The 14,568-nt window shown below is 38.8% G+C and overlaps 1 protein-coding gene across 4 annotated transcripts; it reads left to right on the plus strand.

Annotated features, from left to right (window-relative positions):
* The first annotated feature begins 3,797 nt into the window (after nucleotides 1–3,797).
* srrt (serrate RNA effector molecule homolog (Arabidopsis)) lies at nucleotides 3,798–12,480 on the plus strand. 4 transcript variants are annotated; one of them, XM_028594505.1, is made up of 20 exons: nucleotides 3,798–3,932; nucleotides 4,856–4,974; nucleotides 5,159–5,287; nucleotides 5,370–5,516; nucleotides 5,914–6,102; nucleotides 7,780–7,949; nucleotides 8,047–8,231; nucleotides 8,309–8,419; nucleotides 8,497–8,644; nucleotides 8,769–8,920; nucleotides 9,033–9,094; nucleotides 9,236–9,314; nucleotides 9,648–9,845; nucleotides 9,945–10,115; nucleotides 10,288–10,441; nucleotides 10,722–10,915; nucleotides 11,140–11,296; nucleotides 11,634–11,717; nucleotides 11,952–12,062; nucleotides 12,197–12,480. In XM_028594505.1, the coding sequence occupies exons 2-19, from the start codon at nucleotides 4,856–4,858 to the stop codon at nucleotides 12,053–12,055; spliced, it is 2,553 nt and encodes an 850-aa protein (XP_028450306.1). In that variant the 5' UTR covers nucleotides 3,798–3,932; the 3' UTR covers nucleotides 12,056–12,062; nucleotides 12,197–12,480. The 4 variants fall into 4 exon arrangements, with proteins under 4 accessions (XP_028450306.1, XP_028450304.1, XP_028450305.1 ...); XM_028594503.1 differs by having other exon boundaries at nucleotides 11,952–12,051; XM_028594504.1 differs by having other exon boundaries at nucleotides 3,799–3,932; nucleotides 11,140–11,290; nucleotides 11,952–12,051.
* The last annotated feature ends 2,088 nt before the right edge of the window (nucleotides 12,481–14,568 follow it).

Raw genomic sequence — 14,568 nt, forward strand, 5'->3', positions numbered from 1 at the left:
CTGTGGTGCCACGATTTTGTTTAAAAGAGAAAAGAAAAAGAAAGTACCACTTTCCATACAATAATGGCCTATTGTCATACATGATCATGGGCAAATTGTTACCAAATGGGTATGCTATTACCACAACTTCTACCATTTTTTTTTTTTATATTTGTAAATATCTGAGCTGGAATCAATATAATGGAATTATAATACATAATGTTATGGTTACAGAAGGAAATACTCTCCATTAAAAAGAATAAAGACTTGTGTTTTTAGATGTAATGTCAATATCATCTTCACATACTGCCCCCAGTGTGCTGAGCCATAAGCAGGTGGTTTCATTAAGAATAATGAAAGGACTAAGCTTTTGTAAAAGCATGGCTCACCTAAGAAAATGTTTTTGTAATTTATTTCAGGCCTTTAATCCTATTGGCATTTAACTAATTAGCCTAGAGCATGGACACCCTGCTGAATTTAGAGTCGTTAGGTTCTTTTACTCTGATCATTAAAAAACACGATAGCACAATGGCAGCACTGTGTACATATACACTGTAATAAATTTCATGTTAGTTTAACTTGGAAATGCAAGTTCCCTTGCTGCCTTGAAAATCGAAGTTCACTCAACTTGAAGACTGCCTTTGTTTCAACTTAGAAATTAAAGTTAATGAGGTTGATGTAACTACAGTGTTTTAGTTTTGTTAAAGTTATTTTAGTTGATTTAACTTTATATTACTTGTTTAACTTCATACTTTAAGTTAAAACAAATCATGTATTTTCTTTAATAACACAAGAAACCTTCCTTGCCTAGTATAACAAACATACCTTTGTGCTTTATTTCAACTCACACTTTCAACTTAGAACAACATAAACACATATATAGTGAGTGGGGCCACCCCAGGGACCCATGCAGAATAGCAGCCTAGTGAAGTGACACACTGCAGATTAATGGCTGAAGAAAGCCCATTACTGCTCGAAGTCTAACAACAAACTACTCCACCTCTTCTTATCAAACGTAACAGTCACTTAACTCATGGTTACAAATGTAAACCAGCACAACAATGACAATTACCAGGAAACAAAACACTACATTCTAAACACACGTTTAATAAATGTAATTCATAAAGTTACATTTGTATTTTGAACAAACTGCAAACTTTTCAGCAAATTTTAACAAAACTCTATTTACCGCATTGCATCATGGGAATTGGCCAGCCAATGAACCAGTTGCAGTCCTGACTGCAATTGGTTGATAACTTAACTTACATACCTAAATTCAATCAACACATACATTTTTTTAAATAGTCAACCCAACGAATAAAGGCAAGTTTAACTTTCAAAATCTCATAAAGTTGAGTTCAAAATCGACAACTTGTATAAGCTCGTTCAGTTAAATGGGTCTGTAATATTTTACAGTGTACGCATACTGTGTCTCCCTGCTGCTCCTTCCCTCCTGCTCTATGTTCAGTTTGTAATATCTAGAATAGTTTAAAGTTTATACAGTTATCCCTTTTCCTATGATCTTCAATATGTTTTCGGTTATTTTAAATTAATGGAATAATACCATTGGTGGTGAGTCATTGCTACCAAATATGGGTATTAATCAAAAACATTTAAATGTAATTGGTACAATGGCAACAATGAGTAAAAAAATGAGTTTTCTGTTTAAAGTCAGAATGTTTTACATCAATGGAGAAAAAGAGCTTATATACTATAAATACTTATGTCTTTTCAGATCTGTTTAGCTGACATGGCCTATAAGGAGTTGACTGCCTTTGGGTGTAATGGTGATTCATTAAGACTTTCTACAGCTGATGAATTCAGTCCTTTCAATCCCTCCTAACAAACTCCAAGTCTTTTACCATTTCATGTGCCTTTAATCACGTCACCTGCTGCTCTGAAGAAAAGACAATTCATGTATGAGCTGAATAAACCCTCAGATAGCTACATTAGGTTAGCCATTGCCTGGATTACGGCATGTGTGGGACTATATAGGCTAGTGTGTTCTATGCAAGATGAGAAATTAATATAGTGGCACAAGGCATATGGGCATGGATTGTAATAGATGGGACATGACAGCACATGAATGAATTCCTGAAATCAAAAGAACCTGTGCAGAGTTCATCTTCATACTAATCCTAAAGTTTGCTTTGGGTGTGCTGTGTTTTAAAGCTTTAGATATACTTGAACTTTCTCTGGGTTCTGACAAATGCAGTTGTAAGAAAAGATGCCTGGATCACCACCATCTGTGCTGAGATTATCTTTCTGGCTATTATTGACTGTATCTTCATTCGGGCTGCTGGATTCCAGAGTAACTCCTCAAGACCACAATGAGGTACGGTACACATTTATAGATTTTCTTATTAGTTTTAATTTGCCACCTGCCTTTTATCACTGAAGATTCAATCACATTCATTTATTAAATGTACCATAACAATTGGCATTATATTTTGACATTTATTTTTCTTGTTTGTCAAAAGGTTTTCGACATACATTTGAAATATAATCAAAATGTTCAAAAATGGTTTGGCTTTTTACCAAAGCACTTTCTCCACAATATTAATACCCAGTTTAAATTGTCAAGTATTGCCCTTTGTTATTCCTATAATAATTTTGTGCAAAGAAAAGGAAGGAAATAATAATAGTTTACATGTTCATAGGACAGTTACCAGCCAGATCTTTTCTCCAGTCCTTTGGGAGCCAATGGTGGACCCGGAGAAGACTTTCCATTTGGATCCAGGGATGGCCATACCTTCCCACAACAAGTGGAATCTGCAATTATCATGGAGAATAAAGAACAGACTACTCAAGTGTGGCCACAAGTAATCCTGGATTATATGAGGCACCAGTTAAGGTTTAGAGGAAGGACAAAGAAAAGCACAAAAAAAGGATGTACTACTTAGCAGTTTATTGAAAAGTGAAAGTAAAATAAAATTGTTTAAGAGTTGAATCTATTAAAATATTGTTTGAATACCAAACCCTTTCTCTACAACTTTTTCTTTTACATTTGTTCCACATACCATCATCTGTTGTTAACAGGTAATTTGGAAGATATGAATGCCCACATTTAAAACAATGTGTTCAAAATGAACACCTTTAATGGTGGGGCAAAAGGCTTCAACAGTCTGAGTTAGAAACATGAAGTGGTTATCTTCTAAAATTACAGTCTTTTGAGTACAAAATTCTCTGTCTGTTACTATCCCTCCAATGCAGCTTAGCAAAGACACATTGTCTGGGGTAATACAAAGAGGGATTTTCATACTAAAAAAAAACTCTGGAAAATACCTACTTGATTTGACTAACTAATTTTATGTTTAGATAAACTCAAGAATGCAAGAGGAATGATTACAGCAACCAATAATAACACATTCAATAAATATACATAGGGGCATGTGATAATTGTTTTAAGATAGCCTTGACAAAATATAAAGCTATCCTTTAACCTTATGGAAAAGCATTGATGGAAATGCTCAAATAGAAAAATCCTCTTTCAATATCTCATTCTGTCTGGTTATGATAGTGAAACTGGTAGTGGAACAATAATGCATTATTATGACCATTTATGAACTAGTTTTTCTTTCTTCCATGGTTGCTGCAATTAATTCTATAGGCTGCTGCAGGATCTTTGTCTGAAATTAGTTTTTACTATAAAATAAAAATTATTGGCTGTTATTTACATTAGAATACAATTATTTGTAGCTATTGTAGCATCTTAAACCCCAATGACATCAGTGAGTCAGATATTATGATACTTGCAGACAGTGTTTAATGAAATAATGATACTATAGAATACAAAATAATACAATTCTGATCCGCACTTCATACCAGTTGGTGGCGGTAATGCGCCACTTCGTTGTTTGTCTACCACCGCAAAAACATCAAGAAGAAGACAAGGAGCGATGTGTTGAACGAGAGGAGGAACACGAACACCATCCAAGCAAATACTTACTAAGGTATCAATGTGCTAGTTTATATTATATTGTATAATTTGTGGTAAAACTAGCAAGAGAGCGACCGTTCTCTGATTTAGAAAACGAATAAACGAATGGAACCGAGAGTAAATTATTAGCTAACGTTAGCTAGCTAACTAGCTAACCTAACGTAGCCTATTAACGTTAGCTAACCCACACTACAATAACTTTCCCCTTTGTTTCGACTTGAGAAACCACGTCTTTATCCCCACATTTGTTAGTTTTTTTTTTTAAATCTCAAATTCTTTGGTAATTTGGATATCCAAGTTCTACGCTATCATAACAAAGACCTAACGTTAACGTTAAATCTACTCTACCCATCTCCCTGGCAGGCCATCTCAGTATCCTTAAGTCCTATGACGTTAAGCGAATATAATTTTAACCATTTACTTCAGCTAGCTTTGTCTTTACAATAGTCGGCTAACGGAAGCATATTTTGCTTTGCGCTACCCTTGGCACAACTCCGTTATCTCACCGCTGTATGTAGGCGCTGCTGTTTTTTTGGGTTAAAGTTAACAAGTATTAACAAGTCGCCCAAATTAACATCAATGCTGTCAACACCTCCTGGACCGTACTTTCGTTTCTTCACGATAATAATAAACACTGATCCTTTGTCCATTATTATTATTATTATTATTATTATTATTATTATTATTATTTTATTTTTTTTTACAGTCTATGGTTATATTCAAATATAATTCTAAATCAACCACTAAAATCTTAAGGATGGCCACTTTAACTTTAGCTTTTGTTCAGCGACTAAACTCACAGTCAGGTAAATTATAATCCTACTATACCAAATTGTGACTTAAATTTGCTTCCTCTATCTCTCTCTTTCTCTCTCTCTCTCTCTCTCTCTCTCTCTCTCTCTCTCTCTCTTTCTTTCTCTTTCTCTATTCATTGAGATGGGAGACAGTGATGATGAGTATGATCGTAGGAGAAGGGACAAATTCAGACGGGAGAGAAGTGACTATGACCGTTCAAGAGAGAGAGAAGACAGACGCAGAGATGACTGGAACGACAGGTAAGAAAGATGTGGGAAAGCGCTTTCACTCTCAAACATGATTCAGTTAAAGCCCATGCAGATGCCTCATCAATAACAAAATGCATCTAAATGGTGGTTCTCTGGTGTTCTCACACTGAGTGTAAATATGTTTGGAGATTTGTTTAATTTGAATGTTTACCGTTTCCTGAAATCAATTTTCCAGAGAGTGGGACAGGGGCAGGGAACGACGTAATCGCGGAGAGTACCGGGATTATGACAGAGGCCGTAGGGAGAGATTCACCCCGCCCAGACACGACATGAGTCCCCAGCAGAAACGCATGAGAAGAGACTGGTGAGATTAGTTGCAACACAAATCCACAATCTTTGCAACTGGTATCTGCTGTTACTTATGTTCTTTTATCTGTCTCTGGCAGGGATGACCACGGTGGAGATCCTTACCGTGGGGGGTATGACTTAGGTTATGGTGGTGGAGGAGGGCCCAGCTATGGCCCACCACAGCATTGGGGCCATCCTGACTTGCACCTCATGCAGCCTCATCATGGCATCCCCATTCAGGCGAGGTGAGAAATGGAATCAGTGTTGAGTGAATTTGAGTTTTAAAGTTAAATCTTGTTTTACACATCTTTAAGGATTTAATATTAAGTTTCTTATAATTCCTGAACATTTTAGATATGTCTGTTCCTGAATGTTAATGTAAACGGCCTGAAGAAAACTTGTTCTTTAATCTTTTTCACCTGAAAGTATGTAGAAAAAATAGCTGCATGCAAAAATATTTTCTGTACAGAAGTTAAAATTAAAAACAAAGAAAAGAAAAGACAGGAGAGAGAACATGTATGCAGCACAATCACAGTATGTGTTTTGTTCTCTTATCACACAACTAATTCATAGAATATAAAAAGCTACTAAAGAATTGCTGGCCCGTCCAAAACTCCATCCAACTTGTTTCTCTTCCATTAGGCTTGGTAACATCCATGACATGGATTTGGGTCCACCCCCTCCCATAATGAAGAGTTTTAAGGAGTTCCTGCTGTCCTTGGATGATTCTGTGGATGAAACTGAGGCAGTCAAACGCTACAATGAGTACAAGATTGACTTCCGCAGGCAGCAGATGCAGGACTTCTTTTTGGCTCATAAAGATGAAGAGTGGTAAGTCAGTTGCTTTTACTAATAATGAATATTAGGTTTTAATGTAGTTACACAATTACCATTCTTTTCATTGAACTATACTATATAGTAATTTAATCTGATTGTCATTCCCAAAGTTTTACAGTTCTTATCCCTTTGTCTTTTATTTCATTATTATTTACGGTCGGTGTGTGTGTGTGTGTATATATATATATATATATATATATATATATATATATATATATATATATATATATATATATATATATATATATATATATAATTGGCCTGAGCCTATGGTGGGTGTGTCATGGGAAATTAAGTTAGTCATATTTATTTGATGGCTGATAAGTCAAGTATTTGCTGTAAAAACCCTAACAAGAGAATATTATACCTCAACTTAGGCCTTTTTGACATGTTCCACTCATGTAATAGGACCAGGCTCACACTAGTTTATTACTAATGACTTTTGTCACACTTGTAGTTTAAAAAGAAGAAAATCAACCCCAATGCAACCTTAGTGCACATGTTTTGTTTGATTGTAAATGTGTTGTAAGAGTTTGGACAGAGGTTTCCATAGGTGTTGATAAAACCTATGTCTGAAATAAAGTCAGACATAATGTATACTGTACCTGTAGCAGTGTAACAGCCCTGCCTTCTTCATTAAGTTGATCAATATAGCTATAAAAGCACTCTCTAAAAAATCTCTTCACAATCACATAACTGATTTTATTTGAACTTATTTGTTAAGTTATATGTAGCTATGATCAAAAGTTATTCCTCATTGTTTGGGTTGATTTTCTTTTTCTTATTTAGCGTTTTAACCTTTCAAATATTTACAGTTGTATAATGCCTGTTAATGCTTATTACACTTATTTCACAGGTGTCATGCAAACTTTTTCTGTTTTGCCATAACCCATTTTTCTTCCCTTCCTACTACTACGTTGACGACGTTTTTTTGAAGATGAGAAAAAGTGGAACTTATCAGCAAGAATCGCTCTTAGACAGCAAGGGCATGCACTGCGCACAATGCAGTTGCTCTTAGACACACAGTACCAGGGATTTTAGATAGACAGTCAAGTGGTCGCGCATAGAGAATTTTTTTTCTTTTATGCTTTTTCTACACTACTTTCTTTTTATATTCGGATCAAATCGAATCCCAAAACCGAATTTGTGTGTAAACAGACACACCATTGGGGTGAAGTGGAGCGTACTTTCACAGAAGAGATCCCCTCTCTGTATATATTTGTTAATAAACTGGCAGAACAAAAGGTAACTGTAGTCCACTCAATGTTCAACATTTGTAATGTGAAATTCTGAATGTAAATGCTTCATTTCATAATCTCTCTGTTGTGTTTTTTTCCTTAATTATTGGTGAGTTAATCTCAACTTTCAAATAATGTGCAATAATTTGCTTTAATAATAACAAAGTCAACATGCATACACTGAATGCCCAACATAAGGACTAGGCTATACAAAATACCAAAATCACAATATTAGTTATGATAGTCTGTATAGATACTTGAATTCCCAACAAATAACCATCTGGATTTAAAAAAAAAAAAAGATCATATTTCTTGACGGGTTGTAACACACCACAGTTGCAATATAGATATATAATATGCATTTGTTCTCTAACTTTTACATCCCGTTCATCCCAACCCCCCGTCATTCCCTCCCTACCACGACTCTGGACAGGTTCAGGTCCAAGTATCACCCAGATGAAGCCAGCCGACTTAAGGCAGAGGCCCAGAGTTCCTTGCACAACCGACTGAATGTCTTCATGTTCCTAATGGAGAACAGCTGGTTTGATAATGTCTCCCTGGACATTGAACACACCCCAGCCATCATCAAGGTTCTGGATGCAGGTGAGACAATAATTAATGAATAGTACCTAAAAAGAAAAGCCACCGTCATCAGTTGAAGCCTGAATCATATACTCATTACGCTCTCGCTTGTCTTCAGCTGTGATAAAGATGGAAGGAGGGACTGATCATGACCTTCGCATCTTGGACCTGTCATCTGAAGAGGAGGAAGAAAGGGAGAAGTCGGCATCTGTTTCAGGGGGCACCGAACCTCCCAAGAGGGAAGACCTTAAAACCTTGGACGGTGACTGCAAACCTTCAGTAGAGAAAGACAAAAATGGGAAGGTATGTTTTTCTATCAGCCTTTGCCAGGCAGTACAGATTTCACAGTGCTGTGTTGATGACAATAAACTGTGCCACAGGAGGAGAGCGACTCTGCCGGCACAGAAAGAGCTGCTGCAACAGAAGGGCAGGATGCGAAAGAGGAGTCAGAGAAAGAAGCTGTCATAGAAGAAATGGCTGAACCCAAGAAAGTAAGTGTTGCTTCCATTATTTATTTGCCAACGAGACAGAAAGGAACCAACTAACTGTTCTCGTTTTCATTTATCAGCCGAGAAGAAAGAGGAAGCGCAGCGGAGACAGCGACGATGAAGCCAGTGCCTCAGAGAGTGACTCTGACTCGGATTCAGACTCAAATTCCAACTGCTCTGATAAACCTGTGAAGAAGGAAGACAAAGAAGAGGAAGAGGAGGGTGAAGGTGAGGAGTCAAATTCATGTAGTCTGATTTGTATCTTCAGGTAGACCATACACTGTCTATGTTCCCAGTATTTGTAACTCACATTTTTCCCCACCAATTTGCTCTCTCCCATCTAATGATGAAGAAGAGAAACCAAAGGAGACTGCTGAAGAGGACAACAACAAAGAAGAAAAGAAACCCAAAGATGACTCTCCCAGACCACGGCCTCTCCACAGAACCTGCTCTTTGTTCATGAGAAGCATTGCTCCCACCATTTCCAAGGCTGAGATTATTGCTGTGAGTTGAACACAGGTGGCATTGTTAATGGCCCAGGAGATGTAAAATCACTGAGTAATTAGTATCTTTAAAAAATAAAAAAAATCGTAACCTTTATGTTTTTCTCTCTCAGCTTTGCCGGCGATACCCTGGCTTTCTGCGCGTTTGCTTGTCTGACCCTCATCCAGAGCGCAGGTTGGTTAAAAATTCATAATAATAATAATTTCTTACTCTGGAAATGATGTTTGTTGGATTCATTTAGCTACACATTGTGTGAAGCCCGAGACTACACACACGACTGCACAACAATGGTTAATTAACCCTTTGCTGTTGCAGGTTTTTCAGGCGTTGCTGGGTAACGTTTGACCGTAGTGTCAACATCAAAGAGGTTTGCTGGAACCTTCAGAATATTCGAGTAAGTGTACCAGTCTCAGCTATAGACACTACTGTTTTCAAGTGATTGTAATATGCAGCACAGTACGCGCTGCAGAGCTTCCCAAAGAGCAACAAAAGTGTTTTGTGTCAAATAACTTGCGGTAGGTCATGTGTTATTTCTGTTGAGTTGTTAGATCTCGGGTTGTGGACATGTGTAAAACAAAATGTGTTGCTGGCGTCAGACTCCGTTCTTATTTAAAATGCATGCCTTAACTAATGTCGACTGCATTCTGATTTTCTGGATAGTCTTTTGCGCCTGTTTTTATTACTTGTGTACTCTCCTAAATAGCAGTTACTCTCTTACCTTTCACAGCTGCGAGACTGTGAACTGGCACCAGGCGTGAACCGGGACCTGGCCCGGAGGGTGCGTAATGTTAATGGCCTCACTCAGCACAAGCAGGTGCTCCGCAACGACATCAAGCTGGCTGCCAAGCTCATTCATGCCTTGGATGAGAAAGGAGACCTGTGGAGCATCAAGTCCCAGGAAGAGAGGCACAGAGAGAGCACAGAGGTACAGCGCTTATCATCAATTACAATTCAAACGGATTGTTCTCAAATAATCTTGCTGTAACTGAATTATTCATTCATGCGTGGTTTGGGATTTCAAAAGTTGCCAGCTCAGAACCCCATCTTGAAGAACATCACAGATTATCTGATAGAGGAAGTGAGTGCTGAGGAGGAGGAGCTCCTGGGCTCTGGGAGTGGGATGGATTCAGAGGAGAGCGCCAAGGAGGGAAACCCTGCAGAGATGACTGTGGAGAGGGATGACAAACTAGCCAAGGTTTGACTCTTGCAGTTCTAAGTACATTTGAGAAAGCAGATACATTTTGTTACTTGTGTCCTTGATGTACTATGTCAGTCATTCAGATGGCTGGCTAAAACTGGCTTATTTAGTGAATAAAATCTTTACGCTCCGTCTTCGTAACGTTTCTCCACCGTCTACGTCGTTGCAGGTTTTGGATCGTCTGGTCTTGTATCTGCGTATTGTGCATTCAATTGACTACTACAACACCTGTGAGTACCCCAGTGAGGATGAAATGCCCAATCGCTGTGGCATGATCCATGTTCGTGGACCCATCCCTCCTAACCGCATCACACATGGTGAAGGTCAGTGTTTCCCTTGTTTGTGTTATTTAACGTGGATTACTGGAGGGAAAATAGATATATGCAGACGTGTGTGTTCCTGTTGAGCTTTCTGTGCTGGAGTTGAAATGCAACTTTGCTAGTTAAACAAGTTGTGAGTTTTCGATCACACTTTTTTCCACACAGGCTCTTACACCATTTTGCCGCAGTTTCTTAACGACCTAAACATCATATACGTTTGTAATGTATGCTACACTTTACAATTCACCTTATAATTTTTTAATGTACATTTATTTTGCTACAGTGCAACAATGGCAGAAGATGATGGAGGAGAAGCTGAGTCCTCTGTTTAGTTTAAAAGAAATCCTGTCTGAGGATGAGGCAGGGAAGATGGGCCGCAAGGATCCTGTGGAGGAGGTGGAGAAGTTTGTGAATGCCAACACTCAAGAGCTGGGGAAGGACAAATGGCTCTGCCCACTAAGTGGCAAGAAATTCAAGGTGAGTTCTTGTAAAACAGCATTCAGGACAGCACAACACGTTGAGGTGTTGTGATCTGATTGAGTAAATCTCTTCACCGGTTTGACATGTTTTGATTATTTCCTTCTTATGCTAGAAAACTATAAGAAGACACGTACATTACCTGTGTTACTGCTGTTATCTGATTTGCTGCTTCATTCTAAATGTGATGCGAAGACCTTTTGCTTTTTAAAATTAATTTCAAGGGCCCAGAGTTTGTACGTAAGCACATCCTGAACAAACATGGGGACAAAATTGAAGAAGTGAAAAAGGAAGTGGTGTTCTTTAACAATTTCCTGATGGATGCCAAGAGACCGTCGCTGCCAGAGATGAAACTTCCTCCTCTTCCCGGCCCAGGTGAAGGTTGACAGAATATTTCTTAACTCAGATACCCAAGACAAAGTGTTTTAGTACATTAACGAAGACTGATTTAACAAATGAATCTGCTTACTGAGGTGCAACCAGGGCTTAAATAGTGGAATCCTATTTGTTCACAGTTATATAAACTCTTTGTTTTGGTTTTTTTGGGCATTTCCGCCTTTAATGAATAGGACAGCTAGATATGAAAGGGGAAAGAGAAGGGGAAGACAGGTCAGAATCGAACCCTGGACCTTCTGCGTCGAGGAATAAACCTATTTATGTGTGCCTGCTCTACCAACTGAGCTAACCTGGCCACTCTCTGGTTGGTTTTGTCCTACAGGTTTACTTTCTCCCAGCATGCCATTTCCTCCTCAAGGTCCAATGGGCTTTGGACAGCCTCGTCCACCACTGATGGGCTATGGTGGTATGTTATGACTACTTTATTATAGTGGAAATGTGTTTTGTTTATCAATAATTTATACTGTTTATTGATCTCCAGTGTACACTCTGTTTGTTAGAAATCACTACACACAGGCCTGAAATACACACAGACATGCTCAGGACCTTTTCATGCACAAATGGAGAGATGTCAGAAACCACTACTTTCAAGTTAATTATGAGTCTTTTTTTTTTTTTTTTTTTTTTTTTTTAACAACAGGTGGACCTCCTTACCCCCCCAACCAATACGGAGGAGGCAGAGGCAACTATGACAACTTTCGCGGACAAGGTGGCTACCTGGGGAAGCCACGCAACCTCAGGTGAGACCACTGTACGTGTGATCTTTATTTTATAGCCGTCTCCATTTTCCGCTATTGGAGAGTTGTGAACCTCTTTTTTTTAATGATTATTTCTTTTCTTCTTCCTGTGTCTTTGTTTTTCTCCTTGCACCCTCAACCATCTTAGAATGTCACGCGGTGATCCACGCAACATCGTTGAATATCGTGACCTGGATGCACCCGATGATATGGACTTCTTTTAGGTTTGCTTGGTCCTTTGAGTCTTCACTCTTTGCCAGTGTTATGCACTCGTTGCGTTTTTTGTAGTAATTTGATTCTTCTTCTAAATATTTCATTTTGTAATTGTGCAACAAGGACAAACTTCTGCTGTAAATTGGTTCCTCAATAAAGTTGTGACAAACTGCATTAATATGCATTTATCAAATAAAATAAAATTGTGTGTTACTTGAAGCAGATCAGAGTAACCAACTACATTTGTATTGAAGAACTTGGGTATAAAAGGAACACGTCGACTTATTGGGACTTTAGCTTATTCACTGTAATCCCCAGAGTTGGAAAAGTCGATACATACCCTTCCCATCTCCGTGCGTGCTGTAACGCTGACGCCCCCAGCATTAGCTTAGCTTAGCACAAATCCTAGAGGTAACTGGTTCCAACTAGCCTACTGATCCGAGTAAGTGACAAAATATCGCCAACATGTTTCTATTTACAGGTTGTGATTTGTAGAGTCACAGCGTGTACAAATAACGTCACATGAGACACAGCCATCTTCTAACCATATACATACTGGGAACTATAGTCTCAGAAAGGCGAAGCTGCTCTGGGCTTCTCAGGTGCTGCAGTGCAAGCATATCACTCCGCCCAAGTAGCAGTTAGGGGTGTTACGGTTCATGAAAAAACACCTGAACCGCTCGGTTCGCTAGTCTCGGTTCGGAGCATGTGTGTACCGCACGGTTAGTCAGTACGTTGTTAATGTGCACTAACCTCTTACTGCCGTAGTGCCCACTTTCGACACCTATGTTAAAACACTTACTGGAAATGACGAGCGGGATGGGCGTGACAAACGCGACCCACGGCAGCTGATTGGACGATTGCGTCACATGGGTCTGGCTGGTCCCTAATTTCAAAACAGACTGTTATGGCGGCACGTTCAGAATACGATCTCATATTGTACTAAAATAGTTCACCGAAACGGGTTTCTGAAAACATTTTAAGTGAGAAATGGGCCATGCAGTTGCTGAATCTGTCTTCATTTCAGATCGACAAAGTTCAGTTTAAAAGATTTGTCAGATTTTGAGAGACACCGAGCCGACCGCTCCTCAAGTGGAGTGGGGTGCCGCTGCAGGTCATGTCACATCACCTGCAGAAATGTTAAGTTGGGGAGAGGCTGCCCAGAGCTGGAGGATGCGCGATGTGTGTGGGAACATTTTGGATTTCATGTTACCTATGATGAAATAAAACAATATAGAACTGCCACTGTGTGCATGTTTTGAGGAACATGCATTCAATATGCTAATTTTAGCTATATGCTGAAGTATATTCTGGAGTGTTAAAGATTAAAAGAATAAATAACAAGAACCGAAAACCGTGACCCTAAAACAGTGATACGAACCGAACCGTGGGTTTTGTGAACCGTACCACCCCTAGTAGCAGTGCTTCGCCTTTCTGAGAATATGGTTCCCAGTTTATATACGGTTAGAAGATAGCTGTGTCTCATGTGACCTGGTTATTTGTACACGCTGTGACTGTACAAATCACATGTAAATAGGAAAATGGAGTTATTTTGTCACTTATTTGAAGTAGTAGGCTAGTTGGAACCAGTTACCTGCGGGATTTGTGCTGTGCTAAGCTAATGCTGGGGGTGTCAGACAGCGTTACAGCACACAGATGAGAAGGGTATGTATCGACTTGTCTAACTCTGGGGATTACAGTGAATAAGCTAAAGTCCCAATAAGTCGGCGTGTTCCTTTAAGGTTAGAAAACGGGTAAGAGGGGCTGATGTTTGGACAATTATATTTTGAACACTGAATTCTTTTCAACAAGGTGTTTTTGCACATTTGTGCTCATGATTTTCTGTTGCACATGTCTCAAGACTGCGGGGAGGGTAACCTGCGCCTTCTTCTTGTTATCCTTTGAATGACACAATCCACTCGCCATAGACTGCATACTCAGCGCTGTGGAGAAGACCAACCCTTCTAGTGAAGCAGTTGTAAATGGTTGCCCTCTACTGGGTAAACCATTGAATGACTACAGTATGTGCATGCGTGCTGGCAGTTTTTGATAAAGCTGCAGAAACCTTGCAGTGGTGCAAGACATTTTAAATATTCTAAGTAGGAACAATACCTGTACAAACTCAAATGAAAAGTAAAAGTTCTCTTCTGAAGATGGTCCTGGTCATCCTAATTTGTTGATACAATTTACACAAATGAAAATGCAACTTATTTTTAGCAAGCATGCACATTAAATCACATTTGAAGCTATCGTGGAATCATTAGAAATTAGTAATTTTAGGTTATGAAAATTATGACAAACCTGGCA

This window comes from Perca flavescens, chromosome 13 (genome assembly GCF_004354835.1).
Source record: "Perca flavescens isolate YP-PL-M2 chromosome 13, PFLA_1.0, whole genome shotgun sequence".
NCBI lineage: Eukaryota > Metazoa > Chordata > Actinopteri > Perciformes > Percidae > Perca > Perca flavescens.